At 49.4% G+C, this 15,512-nt stretch overlaps 3 protein-coding genes across 30 annotated transcripts in view; 2 read left to right on the top strand and 1 right to left on the bottom strand.

The window, feature by feature from the left end:
- The first annotated feature begins 3,397 nt into the window (after positions 1 to 3,397).
- LOC5667306 (uncharacterized) lies at positions 3,398 to 4,998 on the top strand. 2 transcript variants are annotated; one of them, XM_061645129.1, is made up of 5 exons: positions 3,398 to 3,688; positions 3,758 to 4,117; positions 4,207 to 4,299; positions 4,392 to 4,556; positions 4,702 to 4,998. In XM_061645129.1, the coding sequence occupies exons 1-5, from the start codon at positions 3,677 to 3,679 to the stop codon at positions 4,891 to 4,893; spliced, it is 822 nt and encodes a 273-aa protein (XP_061501113.1). In that variant the 5' UTR covers positions 3,398 to 3,676; the 3' UTR covers positions 4,894 to 4,998. The 2 variants fall into 2 exon arrangements, with proteins under 2 accessions (XP_061501113.1, XP_001688137.2); XM_001688085.2 differs by having other exon boundaries at positions 3,410 to 3,688; positions 4,368 to 4,556.
- Positions 4,999 to 5,091: 93 nt separating this feature from the next.
- On the top strand, positions 5,092 to 10,234 carry LOC1270237 (integrin alpha-PS3). Its single transcript, XM_308917.4, has 6 exons — positions 5,092 to 5,513; positions 6,580 to 6,962; positions 7,022 to 7,726; positions 7,789 to 8,908; positions 8,979 to 9,924; positions 9,991 to 10,234. The coding sequence occupies exons 1-6, from the start codon at positions 5,356 to 5,358 to the stop codon at positions 10,051 to 10,053; spliced, it is 3,375 nt and encodes a 1,124-aa protein (XP_308917.4). The 5' UTR covers positions 5,092 to 5,355; the 3' UTR covers positions 10,054 to 10,234.
- The window catches only part of LOC1270239 (transient receptor potential cation channel trpm), a 65,633-nt gene continuing 60,044 nt past the window's right edge, over positions 9,924 to 15,512 (bottom strand). For 25 of the 27 annotated variants that reach the window (XM_061645116.1, XM_061645122.1, XM_061645125.1 and 22 more), the window contains 5 exons: positions 15,027 to 15,272; positions 14,087 to 14,934; positions 13,479 to 14,019; positions 13,281 to 13,406; positions 10,297 to 13,205 (listed from right to left, as the gene is read on the bottom strand). In XM_061645116.1, the coding sequence (XP_061501100.1) occupies positions 12,067 to 13,205; positions 13,281 to 13,406; positions 13,479 to 14,019; positions 14,087 to 14,934; positions 15,027 to 15,272 (2,900 nt within the window). In that variant the 3' untranslated portion in view covers positions 10,297 to 12,066. Of the gene's footprint in view, positions 10,043 to 10,296; positions 13,206 to 13,280; positions 13,407 to 13,478; positions 14,020 to 14,086; positions 14,935 to 15,026; positions 15,273 to 15,512 lie in introns of those variants that run through there. The other 2 variants (XM_061645102.1, XM_061645100.1) reach the window with 2 other exon arrangements.

Below are 15,512 nucleotides of genomic sequence, written 5' to 3'. Positions count from 1 at the left end.
GGCCTTTTCCACAGTTGAAACACAGGGAAATGTAGGTGATAGAGATATGGAGGGAAAACATAAATCAGTTAAATAGGGTCATTAAATTTCAGGATATAAGCATGAAATAAATGGAAGAAATAGTATTGCATTAACGATGATTTTGGTAATTTCAACAGAAAATATCAATTTCTAACTGATTTATTTTCTTTTATTTTCTTTCATTTCGAGCACTTTTTATATATTTTTCTCGATGCATTTGAATAAGTTAAAGCGATAGCTCTCGTTAATTGATTTACTTGCAAATGACTAAAATTTCTTCGAAAGCTACATTTTTAGCGACAGCTAATAAATTACCACGTAAGTAACGCTCATGTCGTAACGCAGCCCATTTCCTAGACATTTCCCAACGAAAGGGAATTTGCTCCCGTGCTCACCAATCCCCCCGCCCGCTCCGCATCACATCATCGTGGAGAAGATATAATTGGGTTCAGGTTTGGTGGAAGCCACCTTCACCCACGCCACGCTATGTCACGCAACCACCCACGGCGCGGCGGCAAATGCGCACGGCATACAGCGCCCAGGACTAATTAGCGGCCTCGTAAACTTTTCGGCGAGCTCCGCAATGACGAGCGTGCACGCATCGTGCCGATCATGCCTGCCCGTGGTAACCACCACGATACCGATCCGTCCTGAAGGTGGGAGGCGGGGGAGGGCTGCATTTCGGATGCACTGCAATCGATGCCGGTGCGATCGCATACGTGCGCTTTGGGGCCACATTATGTGGATCACCGAGCATGCATCGTGGCGCATAATCGTTTCACGTCCCCCATTACGACCCCGAGGGGAGGGGGGGGGGGGGTTTGGACGAAAATTGTCGACCCGCGAACGTGTCGTGTTGGTTCGGTTCAGCTTTTCCATGGTTTGTGCCATTAAACGTTGCCTAAGCGTCTTGGAAGTGAGAAAACATTACAGCCGGCAGAACATTTTTGGCAGACAGTTTACATAAATTGCATGTTGCTCCCACAGTGGTAAATGAAACTGAGAGGGTATATTAAAAAAATGATTGCTCGGAGCCGAAACCAACATAAAGCTCACCGCCGCAACAAAAGCGTGTATGACTACACATACGATCATGTTTGACCTCATTCATTCTGTCCTATATTGTGCGCCTGTGCCTTGTCGCAGTCAGCATCTGGGTAAGTTCTTCTCACGACCCAAAGCGCTCTTGTACCAAAGCTCATCGCGACGGGACAATCTTTCAAAGTCTCGTTTTGTCAGTAGACTTTTACTTTCCACTCAAACCAATCCATACACCTCCAAAGTCGGGCGCAAAGGCATTCCCTACATTTCGTTGTATTACAACTGTCCCTTGTTTCAGCCTCGCACTGGACCACAGGTGCAAAAATGCAAATGTAAAACAAAACCCTCCCCCTCATGCTCTTTGCAAGGTGCCGCTACTGCTACGTGGGTGAAATGGATCGCTTCACCACTGTTGCGCAATGGCCTGTCGCGCAATTTTCTTCTCCACTCTGTTCCTGCTCGATCTTCCGCAGACTCACGTGAGGAGGGGTGAAAAATTGCACGACTTTGGCGAACCGATGCAGCTTCCCAGCACGTGTGGGTAAAGTTCCATCTTTTCGATCGTCTCTCTTGCCGAGCTTCTTCGTACCTGTTCACCCTACCCAATATCTCGCCTCCATTCCGCACGGCTGTCTAGGTCGACCCGGGTCAATCTCTCTTGCCAGCGCCCATTCCAACCCCTACAACGCCACCCATTACACGCTAATGCACTTCCGAAACTGCACGTACCGACTCGCCTGCCCAATCACAGCGAGATGCAGCCGAGAAACAATAGCGCGGTTTGCATTATAAGAGGAAACGAAGAGAGCGAGAGCAGCGCAGCAAACATGCAAAACAGAAAAGCCTGCTAGCCTGCGCCTGCTGCAATTGATATTCCACCGATGATGCAACTTCCATCACGCTCGCCGGATCAAGCGAAGAAGATAGTGCGGAAAACCCGAACGCACAGGAACACGACGGGGTAAGGGGAAAGAAAGTGAAGTGCTCCCGCCGAATGTGGGCTACATATTGCTCCGAACCGAGCAAAGTCGGCTCCCGTCGGTCCAAGTGCGTCCGCGCAGTCATTAGACAGGCAAGGTGCATAACTCCCCACCAGCTAGAGCTGTCCTTTTCTCTTTCCGATCCCGCTACCGATCGCCTTCCGAACATTTTGTTGTAATCTTTTCTCTCGCTAGGCCCCGTTCCCCTTCGCAAATGAAGACATGTGATTTGTGGGACATCGATCAGCTCGGTTCCTGATCAAGCGATTGGGAGATCTTACCGTGCGCTCTACGCACTATCCAGCACGCAACGCCTGCCTTCCGATGTGAGGAAGAAGGAAGGTAAAGAGAGGGAGAGGGGATAGTTTTACCGTGGAATATAGCGATTTATTACTTCTGATTTACATAACGTTCCGTATGCGAAAAAGATGCGAGAAAATAGGAAGTCCCCCCGCGGTACCGTGAAGCGAACATGTTCGTGCTGCACATACTGAGCGCGCATGCCGCACGTTACCGCGGGGCTGCCATGGAGAGATAAACGGTTTCTTAATGCTTTCCGTTGCTTGTTGCGGATCGATTAGTGCTTAAGGGGATAATTTCTTGGTCACTGCTAATCAAACGAGATCTCCGGTGGTGCGGAAGTATGACGAAGAAGCCGATTACGATGGAAGGCAGATGTAAAATTGTAAAACGATCGCACCGATAGGTGGTAATAGATTTTTGACCTGCAAATCTATTCAAAAGTCCATTAGTTGATCCAGGCAACATAATCATAACCACTGATTCTTCTCTGCATAACAGTTTGAATCTCATTGTGAATGGATCCTAAACTTTATACATCCATCTAAGGCGGATGCTTACCCAAGTGCCACAAATCCACTAAACGACCACTAAACGGCTTCTAAACGGCTCAAGCTAGCTACCTAAACGGAATATAGAAAGCCTTCGTTTAGCAGACGGTGAACGACTGATGCATTCTAAAAATAGCAAAAAAGTTGGTGGCGCCATCTATTGATGTGATACCCAACCAGTGTAGCGCTATTTGTAGCGCATAGTAGATACCCATGTATCTGACCACACTACCATTCATATAGATTTTTGCTTTTGGATTTGGATTTTTGGAATTTTGAAGGCTATATAGGTCATGGATATGGATATTTGATTTTCCTCACGTTCGGAGGAGGGAGCTATTTCATTGTTTTCTTTCTTTTATATGAAGCAGAAATAGAAGAATAACGTATGTTTCCAAACAAAAGCCCAATTTATTTTTAGTTTTAAGTGCATTAAAAAAATGTATTTTTTATTTTTTTGCTCTTCTTTAACTAAAATGCCTCACACACACTTATTGTTACAAGTGATTCAATTTTTGATGGTTATTTTTTCTAAACCCCTCCTCGTTTCTGAATTTCCGGCCTGTCTTACTTCTCTATCTGCCCAGATCGTTCTCATTTTTCTCGCTTTGCATTCTCGCTCAATGAGAGCGCACTGTATCTGTCTGTTATTGTTGCTTGGGTAACGCGCTGCGATCGGTGTGCGATGTTTTAGCGCGGGCAATAACATCGAATGTGTGCGTCTGCGTTTCGTGCGGTTTAACCGGCAATTGTATTGAAACTGTTATTGTACAGAGCACCGGCATGACGACGATGGTGAATTAATTGCTTTTAATTACGCTTATCACCACACACAAGAAGTTTACTGACGATTATTTCCTTCAGGACACGCAGGGCATGGTAGTGCCAAGAAGTCCGGACAGTATCATAAACGAGCTCATATATGAAGGCAAGATCCTGGGTACTATGACTACGATCGGGAAAAATGGCGCCAGATTCGTTGCGGTGCACAACATTGCCGACCGGTTTCACACCGGCTACGGCGATCATCCCGACGAGGCGAAAGCGAATGCCGACGAGCTGGTGCTCAAGCATCTGATCGCACAGAACAGCCTCTCCCACCAGCAGCTTGCCTCGTACGCACTGTACCGGCTCGGCAAGGAATGGCCTACGGTGGCCGTTATCACCTCGAACGTTGAGCAGGGCGATCTGCGGACGAGGCTGGACGAACTGTACTGGGACACGGTAAGTTGGAGGAGTGTGGTGCTGGGTGGTATGATAGATCTACTTAGAAGCAGTGCTACTGATTCATAATACGCTTCATTACTCACTAGCTGCACGGCAAACGTAGTCACCGGTCGCCCGATAGTGTGTGTTCGGAGAGTACGATCACCAGCAAACGACAAAAACATCAAACCGTTGCTGGGGTAAGTGTCGTAGAAGAAAATTGAAAAAATCGACTATTAAGAAAGTAATTCGGAACTATTTTATACAGACTAATTCGACCCCCACATATCAGGAAACTCCTACGGACCCCGAATTGATACAACCTACAGCGGGAGTGAATGGAGCGGCGACGATCGAAACGGAGGAAACTGGATCGGTATGTAGCGAAAAGCCCATAAAGCGTAGCACACTTCCTCCTAATGCGGACGAAATGCATCCATCGATACTGTTGACGCATGTGAGTACAAATCAACCCCCCCCCCCCCCCCCCCCCCCTGTTACTCGTGCTCCATTCCCCCAATGGTCGTACCAGCTGTTTAATGTGTATAGTAATGCTTAGTTTTTGTCTAAAATCTGCTTTTGCCTCTCTCTACCCCTTCTAGTTGCGCCCGGGCCTTCGCATTGATGATCGTCGCGCCGACGACGGGTGGATTGCGACGGTCGAGATCGATGGGCAAGAGTTTTGCGTAAATGCGGAAACGAAAAAGGAAGCCCGGATGCTCGTGTGCAAGTACGTTTGTCAGCAGTTCTTCGGAGTGGACTCAAAGTTTACGCTGAATGGTGGACAATCGTAAGATAGGCTTGCATGTTGAACTTAACTCTTGGTTTATTTTTTATACCATTATTATTAATCGTTGAACTATTTTTATGAATAAAAAGAGCATTTACTGTTGTTAAAAGTGTGCCAGAGTCTCCTTTTATTCATAAAAACCGTTCGCGTATCGCGGGCCACGTGTGTGACTCAACCTCGCTCGAGTGTGCACGCATCTCTCAACTCAGCTGTTCTTATGAGTCGCCAAACTTTCTGATAAACAGCTGCCGCGCGTTTATCAACACTGTCTAGCGACGCGCCCGAGTGCGGTTAGTTCGTTAGTAATGTTTGCAGATTCGTCGGTGGAAGACGTTTTGGGGCTGCTGCAAGTGCGCGCGATGTGAATCGTTTGCGGGCCAAGTGAAGATTGTTTTGCGTTGCTTTCTCATATACTTTTGTAGCAAGAAAAACGCGCTGCTCATCCCAGTGGGTTTCATTTGCAACAATGATCATCCCAGTGCTTTTAACGTACCTATCGACCGTGGACGGGTTTAATTTATCGCCCGTCGCCAATTACGTCTTCACTCAGCCAGCTCTAAAAACGTTCATACGCCCGACACGCAGCTCGTACTTTGGATTCTCCGTCAACCTGAGAACTAGCGGGTAAGTCACTTAGTCATTTCAGTTCTCGGAAACGGTAACAGTTTCTTAAGTGTGCTGCGTGTATGATTAAACACCAATATACTAGTGATGGGAAAACTGAAGTTTTCGTCTGAATAGATTCCGGCTAGCTCCGAAGTTTTCTGGAATCGATTCCCGATAGTAGGTCCGGAATCAGTTTCAAGAATCAATTCCGCAATCAGCTCCGAAATCGGCTCTGGAATCAGAATCGGCTCCGGAATTGGTTCGGAATCAAAATCGGCTCTGGAATCGGAATTGGCCCCGAAATCAGAATCGGCTTCGAAATCGGAGTCGGTTTCGGCAGCTCCATAAGAATAGATGTTTTGATCAAATGATGCAACGAACTGATAGCCGCAACAAACTTACTTGTAACCGATCCATTCTTATGTAGATTACCGGCATGATTTCACTTCTGAAACTTCTTATTTCAATTCAAGAACTCATGCTCAATCCGCAGCCAATTCCAACACTGGAGTCAATGCTGATTCCGTTACCTGAGCAAATTGTGATTCCCAGGTTGATTCTGATTCCAGATCCGATTCTGATCCGATGCTGATTCTGGAATAGATTCCGGATCCAACCCCGGAATCGACTCCAGATTCGGGTACAGAATCGGCCCCAGAATTGACTCCGGAATCGGAATCGATTCCAGCATCGGAATCGGCTCCAGAATTGATTGCGAACACGGAATCGGAATTGGGTAGGTCCGATTCCGAGCTCCCACCACTACAACATACGCTTCGCTTGGGCATGCATCGGAAGACGTTGCGTGGTTGCGATAGCTATTGCGTAGCCTTGAAGGTTCTGTTCTGCTGCAAGGGTTTGTACAAGATGAGTAGTGAACTTGAAGAGAAATGAACAGAAACAGTGAAGCAGCTCGATGAGGTCATGGTGAAGCTTGCGAGAAGATAAGCGAACATTGACCTTCGTACGATGAGTAGCATAAGAGCAACATATGCTAGTGCATATCTTTTCGCTTTCACTGCAATGTAAATAAACTTTCTATTCAAACAAAATCAACCAAAACACTTGTATTTGTCATTTTTAGCGTATTAGTCGGTGCACCGCAAGCACAATCGGATCTGGAGTATCAGCGCAACATCAACGAAACTGGTGCCATTTACAAGTGTAGCTTTGAAAAGCCCACCGAATGTGTACCTTACCGTCTCGATCGGCAGGGCAACACAAACTACGAGGACTACTACACCAACCATCCCGAGATACGGTCGGAGCTGAAGGAGCACCAAATGCTCGGCGCAACGGTGGATGGGCTCGGGTCCGATGGTGCGTGGTTCGTCGCCTGTGCACCACAGCTGAAGGGCAACACCGAAATAGCGTACCTGCTGCATGGAGTGTGCTACCTAACGGAAGGCGTTGAAGCGACCGAAGAGCCGAACAATCTGTTCAAAATTAAACCGCTGCGTGGGAAAGGTAAATATACGAAGGTTTTGGTGTAAATATGATATTTTAATCAAGTGCTCCCTTAAAAGCTCAACAGAGAAGGTACGGAAAGAGCTACAACTACATGTACGGTGAGCAAGGGTTCAGCCTGCACGTGACGGACGACGGCGATGAGGTGCTTATAGGTGCGCCGGGAGTGATGGATTGGCGCGGAACGGTTCTGCGCTACCACCAGCGGGCGGCAGCCATTCCCGGCAACGATCCTGCCAGCAGAAGCAATGTGCACCAGGAATATAACCGTAGGCGCCGCTTGACCCATGAATGCGTTGTTCCGAACCCGATCCACACCAACGTACCGGTCAACTCGTACTTCGGTTATGCGGTCAGTTCGGGTCGGTTCCTTGGCAACCACAAGGTGCTGTACGTGGCCAGTGCACCGCAGGCAAGGAGTCAGCACGGTGAGGTGATCATTTTCGACTATGCCGACAATCGCACCGTATGGGAGACGGTGATCGTACGCTATCGGACGTTCGTGGGGCAACAGTTCGGCGAGTACTTTGGGTATGCGCTGCTGACGGAGGATTTTAATAGCGACGGGCTGCCGGATCTTGCCATCGGTGCGCCCATGCACAGCCGGGCACGGGAGCATGATAATGGGGTGGTGTACGTGTTTCTGAACGCTGGTGAGCTGAACTTTGAGCTGCAGAGTAAGCTGGCCAGCTCGTACGAGCTGGGCGGAAGGTTCGGCACGAGTCTGGGGAAGATTGGTGATCTCAACCGAGATGGATATGGAGGTACGTAATGTGTGACAAGAGACATTTCGGGCTTTATTATCGATCGGTTACTTTTTTTCTAGACATTGCGATCGGTGCACCGTTCGAAGAAGCTGGAGCCGTGTACATATTTCTCGGTTCAGCCAATGGAGTGCCGAGCCGTCCCAGTCAACGGTTGGTGCCATCGGCTGCCCATCTACGAACGCCTTCCCGCCATCCGTACATGTTCGGGCACGCCCTCACCCGGGGGATCGATATCGATGGCAACGGTTACACCGACCTTGCCGTTGGAGCACCGAACGGGGAAGCGGTGTACGTGTTCCGCTCGTACCCGATCGTTCGCATTGAGGCGAGAATTAACTCCACCAAGCGAGAGCTGCCCGAGGAGGGTGGCGTCTTCGAAATAGCCGTCTGCTGGTCCACCGAATATCCGGCCGGTGTAGCGTTTCCCGTTGCGCTGCAGTACACGCTGGACGTGGACGGCCAGATGGGCCGTGCATCGGTCGGTAATCGAAGTTCGCCTGAAGCCCCGCACGAAAGTGTAACAGTCTCCGGCGATCCACTCTGCCGGCAGTACAGCATCACGGTGAACGCTTCACCAACCACACTCTACAAACCGATCGCCATTGAGGTGGAGTTTGGGATGGCGGCTACGGCAACGCCACCGAAAGGGGGACCATTTTGCGATCGCTGTGCGATACTAGATCCGGATGTTTCGAGCCACGTCCAGGAACGTATTCCCTTTAAAACGGGCTGCAGAAAGGAGGTGTGTGAAACGGATCTGAAAATCACAAACATCCGATGGGTGGACATCGTACCGCCGTTTGTGGTTGGGAGCGCGAAAAAAGTGACCCTCGAGGTGGAGATTGAAAATGCCGGTGAGAATGCGTACCTTCCGCAGCTGAACGTAAGTGTGCCTTCCTTTCTTCGGTCGGTGCATCCACCCCCGTCTGAATGTGCCCAATCAGGGGCTGTGCGGGGTGAGATAAGCATTTTGTGTGGATTAAATAATGGTTTACCGTTGAAAGCCTTCACGCGGATGAAGCACTCCCTAACGCTTGACGTGACGCAAGTGCAGCCAGGCACTGCGTTTCTTGAGCTACGTCTGAAGGTTTTAACCACCAGCAAGGAACAGTGGCCTCGTGATAATGAAGTTGAGGAGCGGCTACTGTTGCGAGAATTTAGCCACATTGATATCGTAAGGTAGGTCGGTTAAGGGATGCAACTGTACATTTTGGAAAAGGGTTGTACTGATCTCTTCCCTTTATTTCAGCAAAACAACTCCCCGTGAAGCGAACTTTGAAACGCTGACGGGCTTCCTGAACGTGTCCCAGCTGGTGAAGCTCCACAACAACGGGCCAAGCACGCTAAGCGGTGCCCTATTTCTTGCCGACATCCCGCTCAGCTACACGCCGACCCACCTGGGTGGCCACAAAAGCTGCCCAGTGGTACGGCTCGAGGACATTACCGTGCGAAGCAGCTACAACGAGACACCGCTCGAGGTGGACTGGATACAGGCGGCCGGTGGGAAAGGGTTGCTAAAACAAACGTTTGCCTTTTACTCCAAAAAGCAACCCGAACCGTATTATCCAGCCCGGGAAGAAGATGACGTTCCGAGTAACTTTGAGTTCACCGTGGTGCCGTATAACGGACACGAACCGGAACTGCTCGACGAAAAGCACCCGTATGCGCATGCTTTAGTAGGGAATGCCGACAGTGCCCGTCAGAAACGGTCCAATCTTTGGCTGGCCCCTCCAACCCGGCCAAGCTCAGCTTCCATTCAGCTGGACGAGCTGCCCACCCTGCGAACCGTTCACTTCAACTGTGCCCAAAACCTATCGGACGTGGAGTGTTTGCAGCTTCAGATATGGTTACCACCGTTCCCGGTCGCTAACAAGCCGATCTACGTCGAGCTTCAGTACAGGCTGAACCTAAACGCGATTGCGGCGTGTATGCGCGAACAGGAAGACATCTTCGTTGTGCAGGTGCTGACGGATTTAGTGAAACCTTTGGACGAGCGGAAGGAAACGTTCCGCATTGCACGAAACCACCCGTACACGGTGGTGTACCGGGATGTTAGCGTCAGCACACCGATCTGGATCTATGTGACATCATCGTTCGGTGGGCTTTTGCTGCTGGCCGCCATCACCTACACGATGCATCGGGTTGGATTCTTTGAGCGCCACATGCGGCAGGAGATGGAGAAAATGAACCGTGAGGTAGGTGGTGATGTTTTATACCCTTTTGTATCATTTTAATGGATCTTTGGCATTGTTTTGTTGTAGAGTGGCATTCTAGACAGCACGACCGATCCGGAAGAGACCGCGCAGGAGGTTTCTGAAATGTAAAGTAATAGTATTTAATATTTTTATTTAGTTTGGAGATTGTTCTGCTGATAGATTTCGTTTCTACTTTCATCTATTATAATTTAAAAGCAGTTTTTAGAAGAGATGTCCCTCGCTGTGATTGAAATGCGTTTTCTTTTAAGGATGACACTATAAATAAACGTTGAAAATGTACTCCATTTAATTAATGATTTTCTCAAACATTATTGTACAATTCAAAATGGAAAAAACTGCCGAACTCAGAGCTTTTTTTCCATGAAATTCAACTGAATTTATTCGGGAAAACGTTCGTACCATGTGGTTGTGCTTCGTTCATTTCATAGTGCATCGCTCTTTTTGATCTCAAACATGTTCTTACTAGCTAAACTTGTTATCGAACAAAAACCCGGTTTCCATTCCTCACTCGTTTTCCGTCCGAGGGCTGGATACAACGTAACAATATCATTTTTTTTATTTTAAAATTCATTTCCTTGTAACAGAGCGAGTTGTACACCACCTCTACCCTACGATCCGATTGTAAACGTTTATGGTTTCTTTTTCTTGTTTGATTCACTCCTCATTTTTTCCAGTACAACCCTATTTATTGTTTGTAACGATTTATTTGTTCTACGTTTTTTATCATCTTTCTAACCTGCTTTGTATGTTTTTTTTTCTCTTTCTTATCAACAAATTCCAACACTATTTCGATTACTGCAATTCTCTCATGTGTCTGTGTGTTTGCTCATTTATTCAAATATTATTTAACTGCTTTATTGTTTCAACACGCACGCATTTTCGAATAAGTTTTTTTTCTTCTGATACTGATTTCGTTCAATAATATTGTCACATTTTAGTTACGACTCATGTAGGACGTTGCGTGGTTGCATTCTTAATCGTGCTTGTTTATTGTGAAAAGGATTTGAGAGTGCGGATGTTTTAGTCCGCAAAAGTCCGCAGCAAAGCAAACAGCAATAAAAACCTACTCAATTTTACAATACATCTTTAACTAAACATAATATTAGAGCTTTTCGGCTTTTCGGTCTTAGTATGCGTTACACTCATGGTGGATTAGGGTGCTTGTTTGTGAAAACATATAACAAAACCTGATTATCCTGATTATTCAACAATCCGGCGTCTTCAGCGTCCAGCAAGCGGAACAAAACGATCAAACAAACGATCATCCGGTTACAAAGCAACACTGTTTGCGTATTCTATGGCAGTTCCCGTTTTGTCGGCGTGTTATACACGTCCATTTCAAACTTTAAACAAGCACCAATGCCTTAAACGATTATGCTTATGAAGTGACTCAGAAAAGTGCAAAAAAGCTTGCACGAAACTTAAGTTTTAGAATGTATTTACACACATCTCAATCTATGCCGCGTGTTCGATCGTGTACTAGCTTATCAGTAGAATCCAGTAGTGCAGGATAAATTAAAGGTGTTTTTTTATTATTATTATGAGCTCAGATTACGCTCACTGTTGTGCAAATGCGATGATGCGAATTCGGAGGTTACAGAACATGGTACAGTTCATTCACATTTGACTAAATGTGCGACATTGTTGACTGTGGGACTGTGCTTTTTTCGGTAGGTAAGGTTCGAAACGGTTTGATATGCACAATTGCATTAACGGTTGAGAAGGATGAGGTTCTTATATAGAGTTAAAATAGCTGAGATACACTCCACGCATCCCTTTCGTTCGAGCGGTTGCAATTCCAATCCTATTGTTAAAAAAAACAACAAAATATGAAACAAGCTTGTGGGTAGCAAAGAGAAACAAGCCAAAAAAAACGCCCACACACTCCGTACACAGTAATATTAGACGCTTTTGGTATTAAGATTACTCAAAGTACTTAGTGTGTGCAATTTGCCCAATATAAGTACATGCGCTTCCAACATTCCCACCGTGGCCATTACCTTCCTTGCCACACCATCACCCGATACTAAGCGTATGGTAGGGAAGTTGAATTTCCCTCCCCTTTCCACAAACGCAACCTTATGCTAACCTAGTTACCTCTGTCGGAGGGTACAGCTAAAATCAGCACATGGTTTCATTGAACGGCGGCTCGGTATCCTCGTCCGTGCTGCTCTTGATGTTGGACGACAGCTTCGCTATCTCGTCCTGCACCAGGTTCGTGCTGATGCACGGTATCGGTGCCGCCGCATCGCGCGGTCCCTCCTCCGTGCTGGTGGAGCTACTTTCCTTCAGCCGGCTCAGCACATTCTTTGGTCCCAGCACGGTCAGGCTGTCGGTGAAGCGTGCCGACCGTGGCGGTTTGCTCGGCATCACCACCGGCGGTGCGGAGCTGACCGCGACGGCGGCCCGCTCCAAACCGTCCGGAACGGAACCAGCACTACCATCTTTGCTTCCCTGCCTGTCTTTGCTACACTTCAGCAGTCCCGGCCGGCTGTCGGCGGCCGCCGAGCCGCTGCCGAGCGATGAGGTGCGTATGGTCTGGAAACCGCCCCGTTCACCGTCCGATGCTGCCGCTACCGCAGCGATCGCCGGCCCTGAAACCATTTCGATCACGGTTGAGTTGAGGCTCGTCTCGCCATCGATCGACAGATCGTTCGTGATCGACGAGTTGTCGATGTTGAACGAGCTGTTCGTCTCGTTCGAGCTTTGCTTGATGAACCGGTACGGCTGCAGCGAGTACTCCGTATCGGTGCTGGAGTTTTTCTGCAAGCTTTCGCACGACTTTTTGTACAGCCGGCTGGTGGCACCTCCGCCACCTCCACCAGCACCATCGCACGCGGTGGGATTTAGGAACGCGGACTGCATGTACTGCGAGTTGCGCGGCGAGTTCTGGCTGGACAGGGACAGTGGGGAATTTTTCGAATCACGCAACGAGTTCCGGTTCGAGGCGGGCTGCCGTTCGTTCTTCATTGCGAAATCTTCGTGCCCGAGGCTGCTGTCCGCTAGCGAGACGATGTTCGATTTTGAGGGCGTTACTGGTAGCTCGATTGCGGTTTCGCGGCGCAACATTTTGCGCGGCCCGTGATCTTCCGGCTCCGTATCGTCGAAGTACTCGTCGCTGTCTTCGAGCGAGCAGCGCGTCTGGAACAGCCTTTCCATCATCATGTAGTCGCTGTCTTCGCACTCCTTCAGGTGCTGCTTCTCGATCAGGGCGGCAAACTCTGGGTTCGTTAGCTCGTTTACATTCTTCGTGCGGTCCTCTGCAAAGGTTAGGAGTTAAAGGTGAAAGTTTAGAGATAGAGAAGGACAACGACATTGGCTAGTAGGATCCCTACCCCGCAACGAACTGGTAGGCGATGCTATCATATGGCAAACACTCTCGAGCTCATCTGTGATGGAGGTGTACTCGGTGTGTATCTGTAGCAGTAGATGACGCCCCTTGGGAACGGTACGTTGTACGGCTACCGATGAAAAAATTAGAAAATTGTAAGCAAATCTTCCAGCAAATCTTCAAACTACCACCAGGCACTTACGCTGATCGTTTCCACTGTCCGGTTCCGATTGGGTAATACTGTGCTGTCGCTTGGAGAAACCCATCTGGTACAGGCTGGTTTGCGATTTGTTGATGTCAACCCCGCCACCGGATGCGCTCTCCGAGTTTCGTCGTCCTCCGATACCTCCTCCACCACTGCCACTGCCCGCCAGACCAGCGCCAGTCGTCTGTCCTCCACCAGCCACCGCCGGTGCCGGACCGCACATGGACGAGTTGCGCCGTCTGCCGGCCGCCGTCCGATGCCGCAAGCCTTCGTAGTTCGGCTCCACCATATCGTCCAGCGTTTCGTCCCCGACCAGCGTCCGGTCGTCCGCCCCTTCCAGCGGCGTCAGTGTGTCCTTGCTTTCCGTGCTGGCCGTATCCTGGCGGACGTTCAGAAACGGTGGCGGCGGGGACGGTTTGACCGTGGCCGCAACCGCCTCGATTGGCGAGAGATTCTTGGGCGCGCTGCCGACCGGGAACATTTCCGAGTCCTCCGAGCGGATGGAGAATTTGCGATCGCGCTCGAGGTGTTGAGAGAGCTGAAAACAACGCAAATCTAATAAGTCCCGATTTCAACATACAATTACAGAATACAAAATACTGCACCTGATCCGGCGACCGTTCCGCTTCACTTTCCTCCAGCACGGTGCGCACCTCCAGATGCTTCCCATCGTCAAAGATGTACGCATCGGGGCGTACCTCCGTCAGCGAGCGGTTAAACTTTTTGCGCTGCGTTGCCGCCGGCGCTGGCGGCAGGATGTAGCTGTCACTCTCCGAGATCGTGCGCGTCCGATGGTCCATGATCATGCCCGCGGCCAGCCCGCCCGGCGGTAGCACCGTCCCGCTCACGTTGCCCGTCGAACCCTGCGTATCGTTCATGAGCGTGTGGGCCGACATGAACCGGTGGATCACGTCCAGATGGTTCAGTATCTGCTCGGCCGACTCTTCCACCTTCCGCAGCCGGAACTCGATGTTCTGCACGGCCGCACTCTGGATGTTTTCCTTCTGGTTGATGTCCTCGATCTTCTGCGCCATATGGTCGACCCGCTCGTCCGTGTTCTTGATGCGCTCCTCCGTCGACTGCTGCAGCAGTATCTCCTGCTCGCGGAAGTATCCCTCCACGCACTCCTCCTCGAAGTCGTACAGCCGCTCCATGTCTTCCTTTTCGAGGAACAGCTTCAACCCGTTGTCGCGCGACTCTTGCAGTCCCTTCGCCTTCCGGATCGCGTACCGGAGCAGGGAGTAGAAGTGACACAGGGCGATGAGCGGTGGCGGTAGCACTGGCTTCTGCTGGTACTCCATCACCACGGTGAAGCGCTGGAACATCCACACCTGGTGCGAGACGGCATTCACCTCGATGAAGATGTTGTTGAACACGGCAATCAGCAGATTGATGAGCAGAATGTTCGCTATCAACAGATACATCGACATGGCGATCGGCGTCACCCAGTGTCCTGTGGATGGGGTTTGAACGGGGGGAAATGGGGAACCGTTAGAAGGGGAATTCCCACCGGTGCTTTGTATTGATTTGACGCTTCGCACTTACCGGTTACGCAGGGCGGCTGTGATGGGTCTTCGCCGCACGGTGGATCGATATCGTCGGCAAACACCTCTCCGTACAGCATGAAGTACGGTTGATAGTACACATCACGCACTAGCCGCCAGCTGGCATCGTTGTTCGGGAAGAGGATGGCCTGCCGGCTTACACCAAAGCTCATCAACACCACCAGCAACAGCACCACGAAGTAAATCATGTTCTTCACCATCTTGCCCATCATCGTCACCAGTGGTCCTGGAAAGAGCGGTATGGAATGGAAACGGATGTAAGCGTGACATCAAATCGGTAAACTTGTGTCACCCATCACCCAGGTCCGATGTTGCTTGCTAAAAGGTGTTCGTACAGCAAACACTTTGCTTGCCTGTGTCTGCCACACTTTAGCATGTAATTAATATGTCAAGCGTCTTCAAATATTGCATTACCATTCCATCCATCGAACGACAGCACACAGACCACCTCAACCTGTGTTGTGGC

The sequence above is a fragment of the Anopheles gambiae genome, chromosome 2 (genome assembly GCF_943734735.2).
Source record: "Anopheles gambiae chromosome 2, idAnoGambNW_F1_1, whole genome shotgun sequence".
Taxonomy (NCBI): Eukaryota; Metazoa; Arthropoda; class Insecta; order Diptera; family Culicidae; genus Anopheles; species Anopheles gambiae.
The sequence above is the reverse complement of the archived record's forward strand: the minus strand, read 5'-3'. Positions and strand labels throughout refer to the sequence as shown.

Bases quoted from the DNA above. Each gene is read 5' to 3' on its own strand.
- LOC5667306 (XM_001688085.2), top strand. The intron at 4,118-4,206 runs GTAAGTTGGAGG...ATTACTCACTAG, and splicing joins ACGAACTGTACTGGGACACG to CTGCACGGCAAACGTAGTCA. The intron at 4,557-4,701 runs GTGAGTACAAAT...TACCCCTTCTAG, and splicing joins CATCGATACTGTTGACGCAT to TTGCGCCCGGGCCTTCGCAT.
- LOC1270237 (XM_308917.4), top strand. From the start codon at position 5,356: ATGATCATCCCAGTGCTTTTAACGTACCTATCGACCGTGGACGGGTTT. The intron at 5,514-6,579 runs GTAAGTCACTTA...TGTCATTTTTAG, and splicing joins GTCAACCTGAGAACTAGCGG to CGTATTAGTCGGTGCACCGC. The intron at 8,909-8,978 runs GTAGGTCGGTTA...CCTTTATTTCAG, and splicing joins AGCCACATTGATATCGTAAG to CAAAACAACTCCCCGTGAAG.